The following is a 21,048-nucleotide window of genomic DNA, read 5'->3' as shown; positions in this document are numbered from 1 at the left end:
AAGAAAAACATGATTTTCATGCAGGACAATGCTTCATCACACGCGTCCAAGTACTCCACAGCGTGGCTGGCAAGAAAGGGTATAAAAGAAGGAAATCTAATGACATGGCCTCCTTGTTCACCTGATCTGAACCCCATTGAGAACCTGTGGTCCATCATCAAATGTGAGATTTACAAAGAGGGAAAACAGTACACCTCTCTGAACAGTGTCTGGGAGGCTGTGGTTGCTGCTGCACGCAATGTTGATGGTGAACAGATCAAAACACTGACAGAATCCATGGATGGCAGGCTTTTGAGTGTCCTTGCAAAGAAAGGTGGCTATATTGGTCACTGATTTGTTTTTGTTTTGTTTTTGAATGTCAGAAATGTATATTTGTGAATGTTGAGATGTTATATTGGTTTCACTGGTAATGATAAATAATTGAAATGGGTATATATTTTTTGTTTGTTAAGTTGCCTAATAATTATGCACAGTGATAGTCACCTGCACACACAGATATCCCCCTAACATAGCTAAAACTAAAAACAAACTAAAAACTACTTCCAAAAATATTCAGTTTTGATATTAATGAGTTTTTTGGGTTCATTGAGAACATGGTTGTTGTTCAATAATAAAATTAATCCTCAAAAATACAACTTGCCTAATAATTCTGCACTCCCTGTAGTATTTTTTGTTGCTCACACTCCAAGTCTGTAAAAACTGAGTAAATATAGCAGAATACTCACAACCTCACAGAGCAGTTAAAAAGGAAATCTACAAGTATATTATTTGTACTGGTTGTTACACACTGTACATGCTGCAGTGTCCTTGCGAAACCACGTACAAAGGCAGCACAACTTCTCATTCAGAACAGAGCCATAAGTAAAGGTGGTGGATCATATTCAATGGCAGGAAAGAGTAAGGAGGTCCATATTGGATTTAACATAATATTACAAGTCTTCAATTTTGTTCGGCTACGCAAAACATCATGTATTGGAGAGGGTCTATTGTTATTCAGATACTTGGAATCACATGACATTCCAGATCTCAAGGCAATATCTCCCTAGGGGTGCTACAAAACTGAAGAACTTAATAATAAATACATCTTTATCGATGGCATAATATGTTCATCAATTATTATTAGGATGAGAATACTCTAATAACATGAATTGGATGATTCAGGAATACAACATAATGAAGTGGACTTTAATAGTTTCACCTTCTTATCATGATCTTAACAGTATCATGAGTCAGACTTTGTCAGTATTCCATTGATATATAGCTTGGTTTGTGTGATGCAGGTATTATATACATGAATACATATATACGTGGTAGATGGAATTCACATGTACTGTCACATATTTTAAGAGCTGTAACAGAGACAAGTGCTATTCTTTCCTACTAATGAGAGGGGAAGGGAAAAAAGCCTGAAGGGAATGCAGCAGGTATGGGTAGTTTGCAAGGAATACATTTCTTCCTGGGAAAGAGACCTACCAGACATTAGACAAAAAACAAATAGACAAAACGTATTTTTATTTAGATTTTTAATTATAAATTGTGCCAGTAGAAGCGTTTAAAGGCATTGATGTATCAATAAATAACAGTTAAAATGTGTTCCTGAGAAAGAACCTACCACTTGAAAGGATGTTGTATAGATGCAAACAACAAAGAGAAATGAATAACCATAAAAAGCAGTTAATACTGAATCTTACACAGTCTGTCACAACGCAAGCACAGCACACCCAGTGCACGCCTTTCATACCTATGTAAACATGAACACTAGGATTGCCTTTTCTTTAATTTAGACATTTTGTGAATGGATACATGTGTTGTTGCTGAAACATCTAAACAAAGGAAAGATAAGTTGCAAAGTAGTGTAGAACTATAAGTGAAATAATACTTGAAAAAAATATAATGGTTCAGATTTTTTAAGATAAATGAGAATACGGTTGAAGACCATTTATTTTCATGCTATTACATTGTTTGTTTCAGAAATGTCTGCTAATCTGAATATTGGACTAAATTCTTTTGTTTATCTGTGTCTAGGCTTTTATAATTATAATTTTTATATACTTTTATATATATTATATATTATTATTATTGTATATGCAAATATGTATGGCTTAATAAGAATTTAGCATATGAATAATACTTTGAATCATTGTCACTTTCAAACAGGCAAGAAAGAGATGTCAAGGAAGCGTCAAAGAATTCATACACATTAGTTGACAGCAATGAGGAATCCATCAAAGCTCCATAAAGAGACACAGGGACAAAGGGCTGTATTTGCTAAAATTATTCACCAGACAGTCTGATGGAATTAAGATAACAGATTATGTCCCATAGGAGATATAAAACAATACAAGACTGACATGTAGAATGGTATCATTGTACGTCATCCATGTTTATCAACATTTACTCTTATGGTGGTTAAAATATTAATGTTGATTATGTATTTACTGGTGCAATAATGGAGCAAACAGACACCAGTCCAGTGCTCAGTGTCAAATATGCAGGGGAATGGTCTCTCCTTTGATTCAGTTGGTGATGCAGGAATCTGTGAGTGCTAAGGGTAGAAGTCCATCTGTGTTCCAAGTGCAGATTTTCCTTTGTCTTAAACTCATGCATTTTAGAAATTTGTTAGCAACATGTAGTTCATGGGAGTGACATTTAAGTCAAAATTATAATCTAAAGATATTTTTACTACCGCAAAAGGAGTCAGGTCTTCAAGGTCTGAAGGCATGGTCTTTGTAACCAGCATTTGATGGGAGGAAAATGTTCATGTAATGTTTTGCAGATATTAGGTGCCCATAACAACACGGCATATTCATTAAGTGTAAATGACAAAGAGGGGTTTAGGAAGCTGGGAACACAAGTAAAAGCAAGTTTATAAAGCAGTAAATCTACATGTGGTTTGCATAGAAGAAAAGCATACTAAGAAACCCCAAACTCTTTGTGAAAGTACATATGAAAGTGATGTATGTAAATAGTGTATGTACATGAATAAGACTAGACACACTTAGCTCACCTGAAACAAAAGCAAAAATTGCATCCTTCCCCTAAGAAATGAGCTTAGAAATAACTTTTATGGCAGCGAGGAAATGTGTGCATGGAACTAAATAGCGAGAAAAAGGGCAGAAAAATATTTATCATAGTTAATACTGTATTGTGGAGTGTGATTACTAATTTTTAATTTGTATTGCATACAAATACTGACACACTTAGAGTTAATGTGAGCAGACAGAGGTGCACTTTGACATCCATTTCTTTTAGTAGTGTCCACAAATTCATTTTCTGCACATAAGTAATGTGTTTCCATTGCATGATCCATTCAACCAAAAACAAAGGTGGCTGGTATCTAAACTGGGGAATTTTTGGCATTAAAATATAACAGCCATTAAAAAATCAATCAGTCAAAAAGATATATTAACAACAAACTGTATTGAAGGTCTGCATTCCCACAAGGCCCGCCTGTGAGTGACTTTCTAACAGTTATTTAAAATAGAAAAATACTTCTTAGAGTCATGCAGCATTCTTCACACACCAGACATTTAAATCTCACCCAGCACTCCACTGTCACATACCTTCCATTACATTCGGGTCCGAAGAAGAAACTAGAGCAGCTTCAAAGGTTCGTAACAATTATGAAATGTCAACATATAAACTTTTCAAAACAAAACAATCATGTTATTGCGGCGGTGTGAGAACCATTACATCATTCAATCTAAGATTTAGTGAATGACGCAAACCTTTTTTACAATATTGCACAGAAAATTTTCATCAGACATTCTTCGGTTGTATGTCTTGTCCAAAAGCTCTCGGATATCTCAAGATGTTTTACCTGTAGCCCTCCATGCCAGCTCTTTCCTACTGAACATTACCTATTGTGAAATAAGTGCTAAGGCTCAAAACAAATATGGCATAAACAAAGGGGCGCAGTATGATTGGTCAACTTTCAACTATACAATCAGTTATCGAACAAAATATAAGTGCTCTTGCTGCTGATTGCTAATTTATATAAAACTATTTTTGTTTCGTGCAGGCCCTGAAAAAACAGTCAAATGTAATTTCCCAACTGTTCAAATGTCTTTGCTCTGTAAGAGCAACTTAGTGAGAATTAAGTTTATGTGTTCACTACGCATAACAGCTCCAACAGCTCTTGGTTTACATGCACTTTTTTCTTATTTAAACCACTCTTCGCATCTAATTTTCTATTTGGTAAAACTTAGTTGTACAGCTCAGACATAGGTCTTTCTTACTCAGATCTGGGTGATCAAAGCTATTGTCAGCTGACTAGACTTGGGCTAGAATTTGCATCAATAGTACAGAATTACACAAGACACAGCTGTTTATTGCTTTTAAAGCAAACTAATCCACATAATCATAAGAACAATCAGGATTTCAGCCCACAATTTTTTTATGTTAGCCAATTTTCAGGATCCAAGGATTATGATCAAATGAATTGCATTTCAGAGAAGGAAAATTTGACTTTTTAGCTAGAAATCTGACATTCCCTGGAACACTGTGGATATTTCTTTTAAGTGGAACTTGCCCATTTTACCCAGGTAAGCTGATAAGGTCTGAGCTTCATAATTCAACCCCATTGAGAGAAAAAAGAGGAAACTACTACATTTTGTAGGAACATATTGAGAATGTGTAATGGCAGTGTTGGAGCAAGCGCATGTAAACGTGATCAATTGATTGTTAACATTTTAGCAGGCACCAATATTTCAGGTGTACAAAACACTAGATGTACAATTAAGGCAATTCAAATGAAGAAATATTGACTTGATTATCAACCAAATAAGGCCCCTTGTTTCCCGTGTAAGCCATTAGTATGTAGTACATAATTTAAAATCTACACATACACAGGCTGACATCCTTCGGTCTGGCCCTCTGAATCTTTAGGCTCAGTTGCTGCAGCATCTTTTTGCGCATCTTTAATAGCAGATGGCTTGGGGTAGCGAAACGGATATCCATTGTCATCAAAAAACCTCCGGAAAGTGAACTCGTAAAACGCGTGTTCTGGGTGTTTATTAGTGGAGGAGGTTAATGTGTCCCATGTTCTGGTGCTGTCCTCGCTGTCACTCCAAGGACTTTCTTCACCCACTGGGTCAAAGTTTGAGGTGTCTGTTGGGTGGCTTATCTTTGGCACGTATGGTGCGGGCTGCCTGCGGATGTCACTGCAGAAATTGATTGAACTAAAGAAAGGGTGGGCTTTTATGTCATCGGCTCCGTTTCGCCCAAGTCTTTCTTCAGCCGCACAGCAGAGCTTTGCAATGAGATCAATCGCTTCAGGACTTAGATTGATCTGAGATGGAATGTGAAGTGAGTTTTCCCAGTTGATTACCTGAAAGATATGAACGAAAGTGCAGTCAAAGGTTAATGAGCTAAACCATTCTGGTGGTTTATTTAAATTGTATATAGAAGAAATGCAGAATCTGGTTTTTGAGCGCCACAGCAACCATTTGTCCTGAAAGGAATAAAGTTGCAAGACTTTTGTGGGTATTTCTGTTCTCATAGCTTTACTTTTTGTAGTCCTATGTGCTTTGATCCCCATGTTGTAAGGACTTCTTCTCTCGGAACACAATCATCACAAATTGTAGAATCCTCAAAATAGTCCAATAAAAACATTTTGTAGTGACAAGGGGCCAGATGTAGGTAACAGTTTGCACGTCGCAAACAGCGATTTTTGCTGTTTGCGACGTGCAAACTGCACTATGCAATGCACAAAACCTGTTTTGCGATTCGGTAACCTGGTTACTGAATCGCAAAACGGGTTTCCGAGTCGCAATTAGGAAGGGAACTCCCCTTCCTAATTGCGAGTCGCAGTGCGATGCCAGATTGCTTTGTGACCGCGAACGCGGCCGCAAACCAATCGCAGTTTGCACCCATTTGAAATGGGTGGTAACCCATTCGCAAAAGGGAAGGGGTCCCAATGCGACCCCTTCTCCTTTGTGAATGGAACTGCAAACATTTTTTCAGAGCAGGCAGTGGTCCTGTGGACCACTGCCTGCTCTGAAAAAATGAAACAAAAACGTTTCATTTTTCGTTTTTGTAATGCATCTTGTTTTCCTTTAAGGAAAACGGGCTGCATTACAAAAAAAAACTGCTTTATTAAAAAGCAGTCACAGACATGGTGGTCTGAAGTCTGCAGCAGGCCACCATCCCTGTGAATGCCGCCACTCGCAAGGGGGTCGCAAATTGCGACCCACCTCATTAATATTAATGAAGTGAGTCGCAGATGGTGTCAGGGACACAATCCTGCATTCCAATTTGCGACTCGCAAATTGCGAGTCGCTCTGACTCGCAATTTGCAAGTCGCAAATTGGAATCTTCCTACATCTGGCCCAAGTTCTTTAATTTCTCATAAATCACCCTGAGGGAAAGCTGTCTGGCTGACCATTTGTCTTATGTAGTATCTTTAATTATGATTTCCACAAACTGATCATCTTCTGGGGTACTGTCCTGTGGGAATGGGGCGCTGCACCGCAGAAAGAGAAGCAGAGCAATTAATACAATAGTGGGATGGACGGGTAAAAGTGCAAGGTTGGAGGAAGTAAGTCAGGGTTGGGATGGAAAGTCCCTGCATCCTGGAAGTTTCTGAAACTGCACTGAATAAACCCCATGAAATAAGAAAACTTTAAAACATAGGATCAATTTACAAAGATTTTACTATGAGCAGGTGGGTCATATTCCTGCAGAATTCTTAGGTAACTCCTGAATTTCAGGAATACTGGCTAACTTCTGGAATTCAGGAGTGGGCTGGAAGAACAGCAAGAGTGTCTCACAGCAAGATCTTTGTGAATCTGCCACATGATTGTTAGTACACGATGTGACTGATAAAACATACCTTAGGCAAGGCTTTATTCTTATTTATTTAGTTCATGTATTGCCCAGTCTTAACCCTCAGACTTGTACTATAGAGCGGTTTTGCATATTGGACGTGCAAGTTCTAACAGATCAGAGAGGTAACATAATCAAGTAGTTATGTTGTTTATAATTACAAAACATATAGCAATGGAACGCATATGGTTTCACCAGTGAAGCAAATCAAATGTATCTATATCAATAGTAATTTTTAGATCAGCTGCTATTCATTTGAAGATTTTTTAAGCGTACCTTGAATAACGAGACAGAGACTACCAGGCATATTTTAGTTTGAAGGAATTTCCAGATTTTTTAGGGCATTGTCTGAAAACGGTGGAACTGTCCTTGTTGCATACAGTTATTGTTTAAGTTACAAATTATGTATTCACAGACATTTCAAAGTTGACAGAAACTCGTGGATCAAACTGACAAGCCTAGAATTAGTTGTAGAAACCAAGTGGGCTGTTGGGCAGGAGCTGCTGAGCTCAAGGGCCAATGCTCAGTGCCTCTGTCTTCAGACCCCACGAGACACAACTGTATGTTGTGCCAGGCATGCTTTCAACACAATGCATGATCTTCAGTAATGCTGTACACCCAAACCCCTTGGTCCAAGAGCCTACTGGATATGCCAAAAAGCTTCTTCTATACAGTGCAGCAAGTCCCCAAGCCCTGAGAGCTCAATGAGTATGGCTTCAGGCTGAAAGGATTTTGTCTTCAGCCACTGCTGACACTCAGCATGAATGGCTAAAAGCAGGAATGGCAGCCTTGCCTAGAGGCCTGTAGTTGGCATAGCCTTAACTGAACTGCAACCTGCACCAGGTCCTTCTGAAACTGGAAACTGTTCTCTGGTCTCCATACCCATATCCTAAAGGACTCAACCTTCAACCGCTCCCAGTAGGCTCTCCAATAACTTATAGAAAAGAGTGTTTGATCATTCATAACTAAATGTAGGCACAGGGAAGGCCAAACCACACCCTGCACCCAGTACTGCCACACAGTACCGCCTCACATCCACCTTCTGCTGAATATGCCATTTGAATGTACATAGCAGATAATAGCTGCAGGATGTGGCCTTCTGCCAGTCCCACACCCAGTGCCCAGCTCCGACTACGGGTAAGTGACATTGTTTTTTTGGCAAAACCTGGTATGCAGCCCTGAGTAGCTGCTAGGCTCAGGATGTTGTGTTTGACTATACCCTCCCCTGACAACCCCCAACACTCACTGGACACAACCTCCAGCTGTGCGCATTTAGTACTGGGTAGAGGGCATGGCCTTCAACCATGCTCTGCACCCTGGGCATCAGCCTCCATGTCTACTGTGCACAGCCACTTGCCATGCCAACAGACACAGGCAACATATTACAGCACTTGGCCTCACCTTATGATCATTCTTCATCCTAGTACTAAGTAGACATAGTCCTCTGACAATAGTTTTTTGCTTTCTTGTGTATCATTAGTTTTATATGGGTGTATCAATTGAAAATGCAACATTCTGGCCCACTTTTAAATTTCACCTTGACCAACTGTAGGTAACTTTCCAAGATGGAAAGGTAGGTGGACATATTTTGGCACAGATTTACTAAACTTAAATGCAATGCAAAGCAGCAATGGAAGTTGCTGCACTGCACTACACCAAAAGGAGAGAGCAGAAATATGCCATATTTTAGGAAATGATCTCTTGCAGCGCTGATGCACTTCTATCTGCCTAGTGTTAATGCAGGCACCCTAGCGCTGTAGCACCTGTGTTGTGGTCAGAATAGATTTTGTGAGGGAAAGGATACCTAAGAGCACCTTAGAGTTGTATTCCTCTTTGAATGTGTGCTGCAGAATGCAAAGAGGAAGTAACAAGGAGAAATAAGGATATTTGTCCTCATTACCCCAGCCTCAGGTAGGTGCCCTATTTTGAAGCAAACCAATGTTCACTGACTTTAGTAAATATGGGTTTGTGTCAAAATACATGGGTGGATGCGCGGGAACGCCCATGCTCCACCACTGCAACACATCCCGACACAAGATAATGCAAGGCCTGTAAACTCCAAAATAGATTTTCTATCAGGGCGGGCCCAAAAAAGTGACACAACCCTTAGTAAATGTGGGCCCTTGTTTTTGAAAGATTGTGCACAGGTTTGTGAAACAGGGACACATTTTTAAATAATTTAAGAAATGCTTTTTCTATAGCTGCATGCAACACCCAACTGGCACTGGAGACTAGGCATAGCCCTGAATAGTGTACATACTGGTACAAATTTAGGGTTGTGTTTCAAATTAGGTTTTGGGTCAGGGTTAAATCATATGTTTGCTTAAAAAATCTCTGCGGACTCTCTCCTCGTCTAAACACAGGCATATTTTCCTAGGATCTGATGTTTGTGGGCTGCACAACAATTTGCAGATGTACACGAGCACCAAGTGGCTGACAAAACAAAATGTTCCTCTCTGAACGGTCAATTAGGTTTTACATTCTATTTTGGGTTCTTTCCAAACTGTGGATGATTTACAAACGTAATACCTTGCATTTACAAAATATTACTCTTGCCAGCTGATCGTGGCATTCTTCACATCCTATTGGTTGTCCCCTTGATATCTCATTACAGAAGTTGGGTATGGGCAATAATGATGAGATTTAGCATGTGTGACTGTACAATGTCAGCTCAATCATTATGCTTCACCACATGATGGATATTCCTAAAATAGCAAATCACTTGTGGTAGTGGTTTATTATCTTTCAGACTGTGGCAATGGTCTGCTTCCCTAGTAAATGAAAGTCAGTGGTCCTGCCTGCACACCCAGATTGTCCAATAGTACTGTCAAATTGGTGATGATGGTCCTACAAGAAAGACAGAATTACACACTAAATGATGAACTTCTCATCTTTGATTGTATATAGTTCAAATTATCACTGACAGATCACTCTTGGAAGGTAACCTGTCCTTTTATTTTCAAGAACCTAGGATGAGTCAATAATCACCAATCATTGGTTGTTTTACGAGTTGTGACGACTGTGGGACTACTAACTAACTACTTATGCATGTACATATTTGCCACGGCAGTGCCTTTGCATTTTGCTTGTTTTTTCCTATCTCACTTCACTGTTCTTCCCCTCCTTTTGCTTGTAGTTGCATTCACTTGTTATGCAATCTCTCACCTCTAATGACTACACTCATTAAGTACTATTTTGTGTTCACTTTAGATAACAAATACTCTTATGAAGGGAAGAGTGTCAATAGCTTTTGATGATCTGCTATTTTTGCCCACAGAACCTGAATGGGTTATGCCTGTAGAGTTTCAACTGCGTTTATTTTATTGTTTTATTACACCTATTTGGGTCTCTTGAATTCTGGTCTCCTGTTTTCAAATGATTGCTTTTGTTTTGATGACATTGGCAGTACTTAGGGGTGTACTTTTGAATCATTGAAATGTTTGAACATACTTGTCTGCTAATACAAAGTTGTTCAAAGAAGATTAGGGGCCTGATTTAGATATTGGCATACAGGCTACTTTGTCACAATGGTGACGGATATCCTTGTCTGCCGAAATCTAAATCCCTAGGAAATAATGGCATTTAGATTTCGGCAGCCAGGATATCCGTCACCATTGTGATGGAGTAACCCATCCACCAATATCTAAATAAGGCCCTCACTCTTGAAAGCTCATCCAACAACATTTTTGGAATTCAAACACCTTAGAAGCTATGGAGTAGTTTTATGCCAAACCAAAAAGTTCTGTCCTCATACAAAGTTTGATGTGAAACTATTCAGTGGTTTTTACTGTAGCAGAGAATAAAATGTGTATTGGACTTGTAATGACAAGCCCAACTTTGGATCTCAAATTTCATGCAGATTCAGCAAACAGCCAAAGTTATTAGCAATTATAATTTGAAATTATGAAAGGAACAGAACAGAAAACAGAATTTCATTTCAGTATAATTGGAGTTAATATAATATAACATTTTTAAATTTATCAAAAAAATAGATGGTTGATATTTTAATATTTAACCTGGTCAGGAAACAGAGAAAAATGTAATGTATGTATGCTAAGAAATGTGTCTTTCTTTGATCTAAAAACAAAACTTGGAAAGAGTAACAATTACTGATACCTAAACATTCAAAGTCTATCATATTGCATAGAATAAAGAGATATTAAAGTGATGACATAATTAACACAATCAGAACAAAAGGCTCTTTTGAAACAGAAAGTGTATAGAGAAGGGAGGAGTATTGAAATTATCCCATCTCTATTACTACAACTTCTTGCAACAAAAAAGAGAAAATCTGAAGGCACTAAGTGACAGACCAACTTCCTGCAGTGCCCTCTATCCCAAAGACTTTAGAACAATGATGGCTATGTGAAACAGAGGTAGAGTAGTAAAACAAAACAATAACATTAATTTCTGAACATATGAGGGAGGTTCTCCCTTATTGGTCCTAATTGAATAGAAGGCAATTAAACTGTTTGGAGGGGAGACAAATGTTTCAGTTTGTTTTTCATCGATGGGTAAGCTCATTAGGACAAAAAACAAACAATAAATTAAACTGAATTACAATGAACATAATGCACAATTATCCATGGTTTTGTAGTGTATGCCTAGTCACTACTGAGATACACAGTAGGTTAATCTAGGTAGCCAATGCCAAAGTTTAACCCTACCGAAGCTCTAATGAGTTGTACATCTATGTACAGGTTTATGTCTTCTTCCAAGATACTTTTCATATCTACACTATTTTCCGTACACTTACTGTACTATGCACAAGTGTGAAGCAAAAAATACTGCATGTGAAGCTTAATAATATCGTGAGGCTTCAGGAAAATGGAGTGAAGCTTCTAAGATTCAAGGAAGAGAGAAGAAAATGCAGAACAAATGGCACTATTCTCTCCGGGGGAAGATAGAAGAAAGGAATATTAAACAATGAGAAAGTGAAGGGATGGAAATAGATGGAAAAAATTACTCTGTTCTTGGGCACATGTGGAATGTGATGCAGGAAACAGAGATATTGATGAACTTGAAAGTGTTGCAACAGCCCATGTTTACAAAACAAGAGGAAAGTAGAAACCTGGAGGGATTGTAAGTGACTGATCACTAATTTAAGTTGAGGATGCAAATGACAATTGTTATAGTATATGGTGTGGTAATGTCAAAGATGCTGCCATTTTATAATCTTGGAAAGCAGCAAGAATTTTGTTTGAACAAAGAAATGTGAAAAATACTTTAATGAACATACACGCTTACCTTAAGCTGGGTTTCTGTGGGAGTGTTAGCCAGAAATGGAGGATGTCCAACCAACATCTCAAAAAGAATCACACCGACACTCCACCAGTCGCAAAGCTGAGTGTACCCTAAAAAGGCACAAGATGGTTGATAAAACAAAGACTGTTTACATCTGGCATGAGAAAGAACACAAATTTGACTTTTCATTTATATGCCGACCGATTTTAACTTCCAGTATCATTCTCTAATTGTTGACTGGTTTAGTAAGCATTTCTGCTGCCAAATTGGGTAATAATATTGAAAATATGTAGCAGTAAGAAATACAAGAGCAGATGCCTGAATGAATTGTCAATTTTGGTTTTATTTCCTCACTTAAATGGAATACATACCAAGACAAAACAATGTATCTTTCTACCATACGATGTTGCTTTCTTTTTCTTCATTCTCACAGTGACAGTTCCAAGCATGTGCATTGTGTCTTCCCTTCTGCCTCACAATATGTTTGTTAGATTCTCTCAATAGTTTTAAAGACAGGTATTGTGCTGGGGAAGCCCTCTACTGTCTAAACTGATGCTTGCTGAATTAGGATAAAAACATCTTCTTTAGCCAAAAACTAGACAGAAAGTTTCTGTCTGATAATCCTTTCACATGACAACCTGCCACTGCCTACACAGTGGGAATGTATTTTTTAATGTATAGCTTTAATTATTTAAATGTATTAAATTAAGTACAACATTTTCTTGCTGAAGTTTAAATGAAAAAAAACACATAAGGTAAAAAAAATGTTATTAGGCACTAATAGTATTAAATGTTATATAAATTAAAAGTAATATAATTATATTATAATACAGGACAATGTTTAAATCAGTTTTTAAGTTCAAAAAGGATTTTTAAATATTTTGTAATTAAATAAATATTAATTATGCATTATTTTTAGCTATCTTTTAATATATAATTATATTTATTTTTAAATACTTTAAATAATGTAATTTAACATTATTTCCTAAGACATTTTATTTTATATCACTATCTTTATTATTTTGTACAGGAGGGTGTTGCAGTATGGTTGACTCTGTGTGGATTTTGATTTATTTCTGTTTCTTTTTGGCAGTAGGGGCTTACACTAAAAAATGTGGCTCCACTCCCTTTTCAGAGCGCAAAGACTTGTAAATCTTCTGTTTTGAGTAACTTTACACTCAGGTTTGGTGAAAAGCCTAAAGTAGTAAAGTGTAAGAGTAAATTTACACATGTATGTTGCTCACAAGTGTAACTTACCTTTGCAAATAGCCCAAAGGCTATTGAATCAACCAATACTACAACTCTGATGAACACGGAATTGAAAGCAAATTACAAACCACCGAGACCATAGCCATTTCTACCTCTCGAACTCAATTTTAACTCTTGAAGACCACATCATTCTACTCTCCTTCTTTATATTTGCTGCTTGCAAACAGCTCAGTTGTTCTTGTCTGATTCTCTTTAAGGAGGGTTGGATGGACGCTGCAATAAGTTTATTTCTTGTTTTTTTTCTGTTTAGTTTAGTTTTCACGACCTTTAAAGTGTGTTTATTATAATGTCTCTGGCCTTTGCTGGGTCCCAGAAGGGATGAGACAAACCTTGTGCAGTCCCAGATTTTTTCTGCAGAGCAACAGTTTTTTTCCAACTAAGAAAGGACCTTGGGCCAGATGTAGCAATTTCTGATTTTGCGAATCGGAAATTGCGAGTCGGTGCGACTCGCAATTTCCGATTCGCAAAATCGGATGCAGTACGGTGTCTCAGACACCAACTGCGAGTCGCTATGGGGTCGCAAAGACCCACCTCATTAATATTAATGAGGTGGGTCGCATTTTGCGACCCCATAGCGAGTCTCTGCACTCACAGGGATGGTGGCCTGCTGAAGTCAGCAGACCTCCATGTCTGTGACTGCTTTTTAAATAAAGCAGTTTATTTTTTTTATTTTGCAGCCCTTTTTCCTTAAAGGAAAACGAGTTGCAAAATAAAAAAAATAACAAAACCTTTTGGTTTCGGTTTTTCAGAGTAGACAGTGGTCCAATTTTGCATGCCGCAAACTGCGATTTTCGCAGTTTGCACCATGCAAAATGCTTTCTACATCTGGCCCCTTGTCTCTTCTTAAGACAAAAATTATTTTTCCTCTGAAGGGAGTCAGTTTTATAGGATTAGGGATAATTGTATATGATATTACACTTTTGAAACTATGGAACGGATGTCCTTGAGGCAGATACATAATTTGGTCATTGGCCAATATCAGAATGTGATATAATGATCATCAACAAACATCTGAGGCTTACCTATTATTAATGATCGTAAAAATACGTTATGAACATACCTTTTCGAAGAAGAACTTCAGGAGCAATATAGTTTGGAGTCCCCACCAATGAATGGGCCAAACATCGGTGATGCTGTTTGGTAGCTCTTTGCTCTAGAGTTTTCAACCTGTCTCCACATCTGCAGTTGGAAGCGTCATCCCTAAAATCGATAGGCTCCATGCTGTCTTGTCTGATATGGTTCCCTGTTTTCAATATAGAAAATATAGCATCCATGAAACACAGTATGCAAATCTGACATCTATAGAATTTATTTTATTGCATACATTCTATTTGTGGAAGTACCTATCAGAAGGAACAATGGTGTCCAACCCACATGTGTATTATAATTACTTTGCACTAACTGGTCAAACCTGGTCTCCACAAGGGACGAGTGAGAAAGCAATGGAAGGAATTTGCTGGACGCATTGCTGGCTGTGAAAAGAGGTACATATTCATTACTGTAGCTTTCTGTTCTCATTATTAAAGTATGGTGCCCAGGTTTCATAGAAGCTCACATCTCACTAGTACACTGAAACGTACATAACAGTGCACTTTGGCGCCAAAGCAAGTGTGTAGTTCATTAAAGCCTTTGCATAATGTTAGCTACTATTACCCTGAAGCTGACTGTAGTTCATTCGGGAACGCAGCCGCGGGGGTAGGTGCACCACTGAGCGCCGGCAACACTACAAATTCACTGTGAACCGGGCAACAGGCCTGCGTGATCCCATGATACCCTTTCTCAGAATGGAGTTGGGTGACTGATAGGGAAGAAAAGCCAGTCCGGTTTATCTCTAGTAAGTGACTGATGACGTCTTGACTGTGAGCGTTAGATTGCAGGAGCTGAGAAAAGGGATAATAATATTTGTTTCCTTTATTTTCAATTGGAATAATCCAATGATTTAGTAGGTCCTGAAGAAGCGTCAGGGGATCCTGTTGGACCATAAGAGACGCGAAACATGTCGACCGCATATTGACCATATACTGAGGGATTTCGGATAATTACCGTCTTCCTTTGCCTTGATTTTTTGTACGAGTGCCTGAGCATTATCTCTTGTTTCACTCCCTTGTAACTTCTTTTAATCTTGACCAATTCCCAACAGCAAATAATAAACCATTTAGTGAGGGTTTTGAGCCAATTTTACTTTGTCCTTTTCTTTTTTCCTCCTCTTTTTCGGACCCACATTTGGTTCCGCGGCTTCATCATTAATAAAAAGATCTCCGGCAAAGAGCCCCCCTTCGGGGGGTGCCCGTCAGGCATTGCAGCGCCGGCCTGACGAGGAGCTGTCCGATGATGAAGCATGACACCATATGTGGTGTGTGAGGACTTTTGCTCCTGATTATCAGGACTCCTTTCCCTTTCCTTGTATCAGCTTTGGAACAGTGTATTATATTTCATTATCAGGTTGACTGGAGGGCATACACTGGACCATATAATCCTCCAATCCCTTCTCTTTATTTGTAGTTCATTAAAGCCTTTGCATAATGTTAGCTAGTATTACCCTGAAGCTGACTGAGTGTAAAGATATCTGTATAGCATAAGGAGATTGAATGAGTGTAAAGTACAGCAATATTATATGTGCACAATTTTGGAAGAATATGGCAGTGGGTGATTAACAAATGGCCCTGGCTATCAACTGAAGAAAAAAATCAAGCAGTTCAAGAAACAATGAAAGTAAAGTAGAAACATTTTCGATTATCTGTGGTAAAATTAGCTTTTGGCCTAACAAAGGAACTCTTTGAGAAAAAGAACTATTAGTGAACTAGCATTGTCGTTAGGTCTTGCTTTGCCACAGTGCATGCACTCATGGTAACAAACACATTAATCAGTATTGAAACTGTTGGGAATCCAGCTAGATTCTGGTTCCAACAGCCATTATTGAGTTATTTCTAGGATCTCTTCTGGCCTCAGAGGATTGTTCTGTATCCCAGTGCTGTTTGTCAACACTAGGACACATTTTTTACCTCTGTGTTAAGAGTAACAACATGCAGGAGGTAAGGGTGCTCTCTTACTTTCACTTCCAGCCAGGCCAAGCATAAAAACCTTGGCTACAGGGCCATTAGCACTCCCTTTGTTTGAGTCACATCTTGGCTGGGAGCTAGCTGTAACCTAACACCTTGTTGTCAAGGAAATAAAGACACATAGGTCCTGATTTAGAGTTTGGCAGAGTGGGTTACTCCATGACAGATGTGATGGATATCCCTTCCGCTGTATTATGATCCCATAATAGCCTATGAAGAGTTTAATACGGCGGACGGGACATCCATCATGTCTCTGATAGAGTAACCCATCCGCCAAATTCGAAATCAGGCCCTTAGTTTGTCACTTTACAAGTGCTCAAGAGATAAACTATGATTTGGAGAAAGGTTTTTGACTTTTCCAAGCTCTGTATTAGAGATATCGAAACGGTGTAAAAATATCATATATATATGTCTCTACATGACTAATTACATTAATAACCATTTATGTAGCACTATCTAATAAGGTCTTGATTACAAGCTCAGATCTACATTTCAATCACTGTGCGCTTATTAGCATATCATAGCAGTTTTCCACAGATACATTTCATCAGGTCAAAGCAGCTGAAATCTTCTGAGGGTAAAAGCCTAGAAAAAAAACAAAACATGCAGAATTTGGGACTGTTAAATAATGATTCTGCATGTTGTGATTCATTTCCAAGTTGAAAACTCGGAATATGTACAACCATACCCGGGGAACTACGTCACCCCAGGGTAATGGTATTAATTGGGTGAACTTAGTTCTCCACTGTACCAGGGCAGCGCTGAATGCAGTTCTGCCCTGCAGATTATGACCTTGTTCTTTGCCAGCCTTTTCATGGCGGTTTCACTGCCATGAAAAGGCTGGTGTAAAACAGGTGCAAGGGGCCACTGGGGGGCCCCTGCACTGCACATGCACTTGACATGGGCAGTGCAGGGACCCCCCTGACTAGCATCCTTACAATGTTAACTGTCTTCTCTGCAGACAGTGAACATTGCAAGGGTGCTGGGGCATTGCTGCTGGCTCGATTTCAAGCCGGAGACAATGCTGCCAACTCTTTCCCATTAGGCTGACTGGAGGAAACCAAGGTTTCAGCCTAGCAAGAAACTCCTAATAGGTCTGGTGAGGTGGTTGCCACTACGGCAGCGGGTGGGTTATCCCACCCGTCAAACTCATAATTAAGCTCTAAGTGTCTATTATTACACAAAGAACCCTTTTTTAGAAACTTTTATATAATGAAGAATTGAGAAAAACCTAGCAGGTTATCAACTTATGCTTTTCATTTTGCATACAGCTACTTCAAAGCAGTTCAAAACTGACTAAACAATGATAGAAGGATTGCAACTTGTGACATGCAAATAATACACGTATCCTTGCAGTCAAATCAGTAACCCACCAAGCTATCTATATACAATAGAAATCTGTGACTTGCATGTTACACACTGTGCTTTTCAGCAAGCCCATTACCCTGCTATGGTATTTTATAATGAGTCAAAGCTGTGACTGGGCAGAACACATATTTCTTCACTGAGTGCATTAACTATCAAAGCCATTTTACTGTTATTATACTATGGAACTTGGGTGAGTACACATAGATCTCTGCAGTAGTTGCCTTTGTTCAAGCACATTAAATATTTTATAAAGTAGTCTGTTTGTGACCAATTAACTAATCCAGAGCAGACTTAGTATCCCATCTGTCCTTCCTTTCAATTTCTTTGGGGACAGAGTTTTACCAATTACTCACTGATGTGACCTGTACATGCGTATGGCAGCGAGAGAGGCACCAAAGCCGGTATGGAATATTTTTAATTGTGCAAGGACATTGTCTCGCTACATGGTGGCCGCAATGAGCAGAGTATTTTTTAATTTACCATTTCAAATGTACCAATGAGGGCGAAGTATGCATTATTTAATGGATGTGATGCTGGGTGTTTAAGATATACATTTTAACACTGAAGAAGGCATTTGTCTAAAAACACGTCTGAAAGAAAAATGCTGAATTCTGGCAAGCCCGCGAGTGCTCTGAATTTTGGGAACTTTATTTAAAACGTGAGTCCCACCCTCACGACACGGAGGCACCGCCCAAGGAGTTCAGCAGCGGCAGGTGGGATGGTGTTTTGAATTTAATTGTTTTGCTACCAGTACTGCTGCTGAAAGACATTTCCCCTTGACCAAATGGTTGTGAATTATTCAAATTCATAGCAAGCTATAATTTGACTGTTGCCTGCAGAAATATCTTGGTTAGCAATTTGGTGGCTGTGGCGAGGGGCCCACGTGGGTCGAAGAAATGAAAGAAAAGGGAAAAAAACTATGAATAATATAGCATGCCATGGACGTGAGGACAGTGACTTGTACATGCGTATGGCAGTGAGAGAGGCACCAAAGCCGGTATAGAATATGTTTAATTGTGCAAAGACATTGTCTCACTAACATGGCGGCCACAATGAGCAGAGTATTATTTTTTATTTGCCATTTCAAATGTACCAATGAGAGTGAAGTACGCATTATTTAAGGGATGTGATGCTGGGTGTTTAACATATGCATTTTAACACTGAGGAAGGCATTTGTCCGAAACACTTCTGAATAAAATGCAGAATTCACTTAAAAAAACAAAGGTTACACTGTTGTCACATTTTAAATGGACCAAACCATAGAAATTCACCAGTTATAGATAGAGTTATCTCAAGTAACTATAACTCATGCCCTAAGGTAACTATAATTTGCGCCCCCGCTATACACAGTTTTTTCCTCAAAAAGTTTACTGCAAATATTACATTGATACTATCAATGAGATATTTGTGTTCAATTTAAAATAAAAAATCTATTTGTTATTTAAAAAAACCTCTAATAATTGTTAAAAGAAAAAAAGAAAAAGAAAAGGGAAAGGAAAATGAGTCCAGCTGGACTCGAACCTCTTCACACTGAGCTATGGGTTTCTTATTATTTAAAAAAAAAAAAATAGAAAGCCCTTGGGGGCTACCTGGCACAGCGGGGGAAGCCTTCCCTCGCAGTGCCATTGCTTCAGCAAGGACACAGCTACTTTGACAGCAGCTCAGGGCTTGCTGAAGCAATTCATCTCTGTCCCCTGCACACGTGCTTTACAGGTCCCGCGGTCAAAACCCAAAGTGTTGGCTGTGGCTTGGCTGCAGCTACAAAGCTGCAGCCAAGGGACAGTAAACAGCTATATCCTGGGGGTGGGCATCTGGGGACATAGCAGGAGCCGGCTCTTGGGAAAGCCATCCCTAGGGCCATCTGTGGCTCCCCTCCAACTCGGACATAGCCCTGTGGCTTTGTGGACCCCCTTTTTATTTTAAATATTTGTCCTGGGTGGTGGTCCCTGGGGTAGCGGGGGGAGCATCTGCCCCCGCAAATAAATTGCATTTTAAACTCAGGGTGGTGGTCCCTGGGGCAGTGGAAGGGGGTCAACCGCCCCACTGCACATTAGATAACAGCCCTGGGAAGGTGGCGGTCCCCAGGGCAGCGGGGGGCACGTGCCCCCCCACATTAAACTAATAAGCCCCGGGGAGGTGGTGGTCACCGGGGAAGCAGAAGGAGGCCAAGAGACCCCCCCTAACTTTTTTTTATACAAAAGCTCCCAGGACTTGGCCCACCCAGGGGCATTATAGTAGTGAATCTCGGGAGCCTGTGCTTCATTTTTTTTTTTTTTTTACAGCAGATCCGAAGATCTACTGCAACTTTGCTTGTAAAATAAAAAAATGCTTTTTTAGCCCTTGAGCTAAGGGGTACCATAGCTAAGTGGTCGGATGTTCGTACCTTGACCCCTTTTCTTTATTGACTTTTTTTGGGGACTTGGCTTCAGCTCAGTCCCAAGATGGCTGACAACACTTCAACGACTTCTGTTGTTGAAGTATTATTAGCCAATCAGGTCACTGCACGAGATCAGGAGGGGTTGCGAATCCTTCGCATCCCTAGATATACAAATTTGGATTTGCTTTAATTTCTCTAAAACTACTGAACAGAATTACACCAAAACAAAAAAAGCACTCTTTCTGTACCAAGATCTACCTTCCTGCCAAATATGATGTAATTCCGTCCAGTAGTTTATGCACTATCGCTGTTCAACATCCCTATGGAAAAATGAATGGGAAAACGTGTTTTGGGCCCACCCCTTATTCTCGGCCCTGCCTGAACGGATCACCCGAAACTTACCAGGCAGCACCTGGCAGTAATGTCAAATTTTTGGGAAAAATTTTGTGAAAATTCGTCAAGCGGCGCCAAAGATATGGGCAACTAAAAAAACGCTTTTTATATAGAAACTAGGTCATAACTATAACTACCTAGTGGTGACCGCCACTAGGTAATATACATATACGTGTGTGTGTGTGTGTGTGTGTATATAGTTATCTATCATGTAATCTCCCTCTTACTCTTTCTTTCTCTCTGCCTGTCTCTATACATAGTTTGCATATATATATATATATACTATTACATATGTATATATTATATTTTATATATGTGTGTGTATATAAGTACATATCCATTCTTAACTGATACTCATCTCAAAGTATGTATATATATATGTATGCATTTATATGAATCAAACAGTGCAGAGCAGACTGCCATGATCAATTAACAACAATTGTGGTTGAGAAGTATTTTCATTTATATTGTGATTGTCATCTTGGAAGACCACATCGCGATAATCAGAGATCA

General features: G+C 39.1%; 1 protein-coding gene across 3 annotated transcripts in view; it reads right to left on the bottom strand.

The window, feature by feature from the left end:
* Positions 1-1,506: 1,506 nt before the first annotated feature.
* The window catches only part of LATS2 (large tumor suppressor kinase 2), a 141,650-nt gene continuing 122,108 nt past the window's right edge, over positions 1,507-21,048 (bottom strand). For all 3 annotated transcript variants that reach the window (XM_069202265.1, XM_069202264.1, XM_069202266.1), the window contains 3 exons: positions 14,399-14,581; positions 12,073-12,179; positions 1,507-5,329 (listed from right to left, as the gene is read on the bottom strand). In XM_069202265.1, the coding sequence (XP_069058366.1) occupies positions 4,838-5,329; positions 12,073-12,179; positions 14,399-14,581 (782 nt within the window). In that variant the 3' untranslated portion in view covers positions 1,507-4,837. The remainder of the gene's footprint in view (positions 5,330-12,072; positions 12,180-14,398; positions 14,582-21,048) is intronic.

The sequence above is a fragment of the Pleurodeles waltl genome, chromosome 8, assembly GCF_031143425.1.
Source record: "Pleurodeles waltl isolate 20211129_DDA chromosome 8, aPleWal1.hap1.20221129, whole genome shotgun sequence".
Classification (NCBI taxonomy): Eukaryota; Metazoa; Chordata; class Amphibia; order Caudata; family Salamandridae; genus Pleurodeles; species Pleurodeles waltl.
The sequence above is the reverse complement of the archived record's forward strand: the minus strand, read 5'-3'. Positions and strand labels throughout refer to the sequence as shown.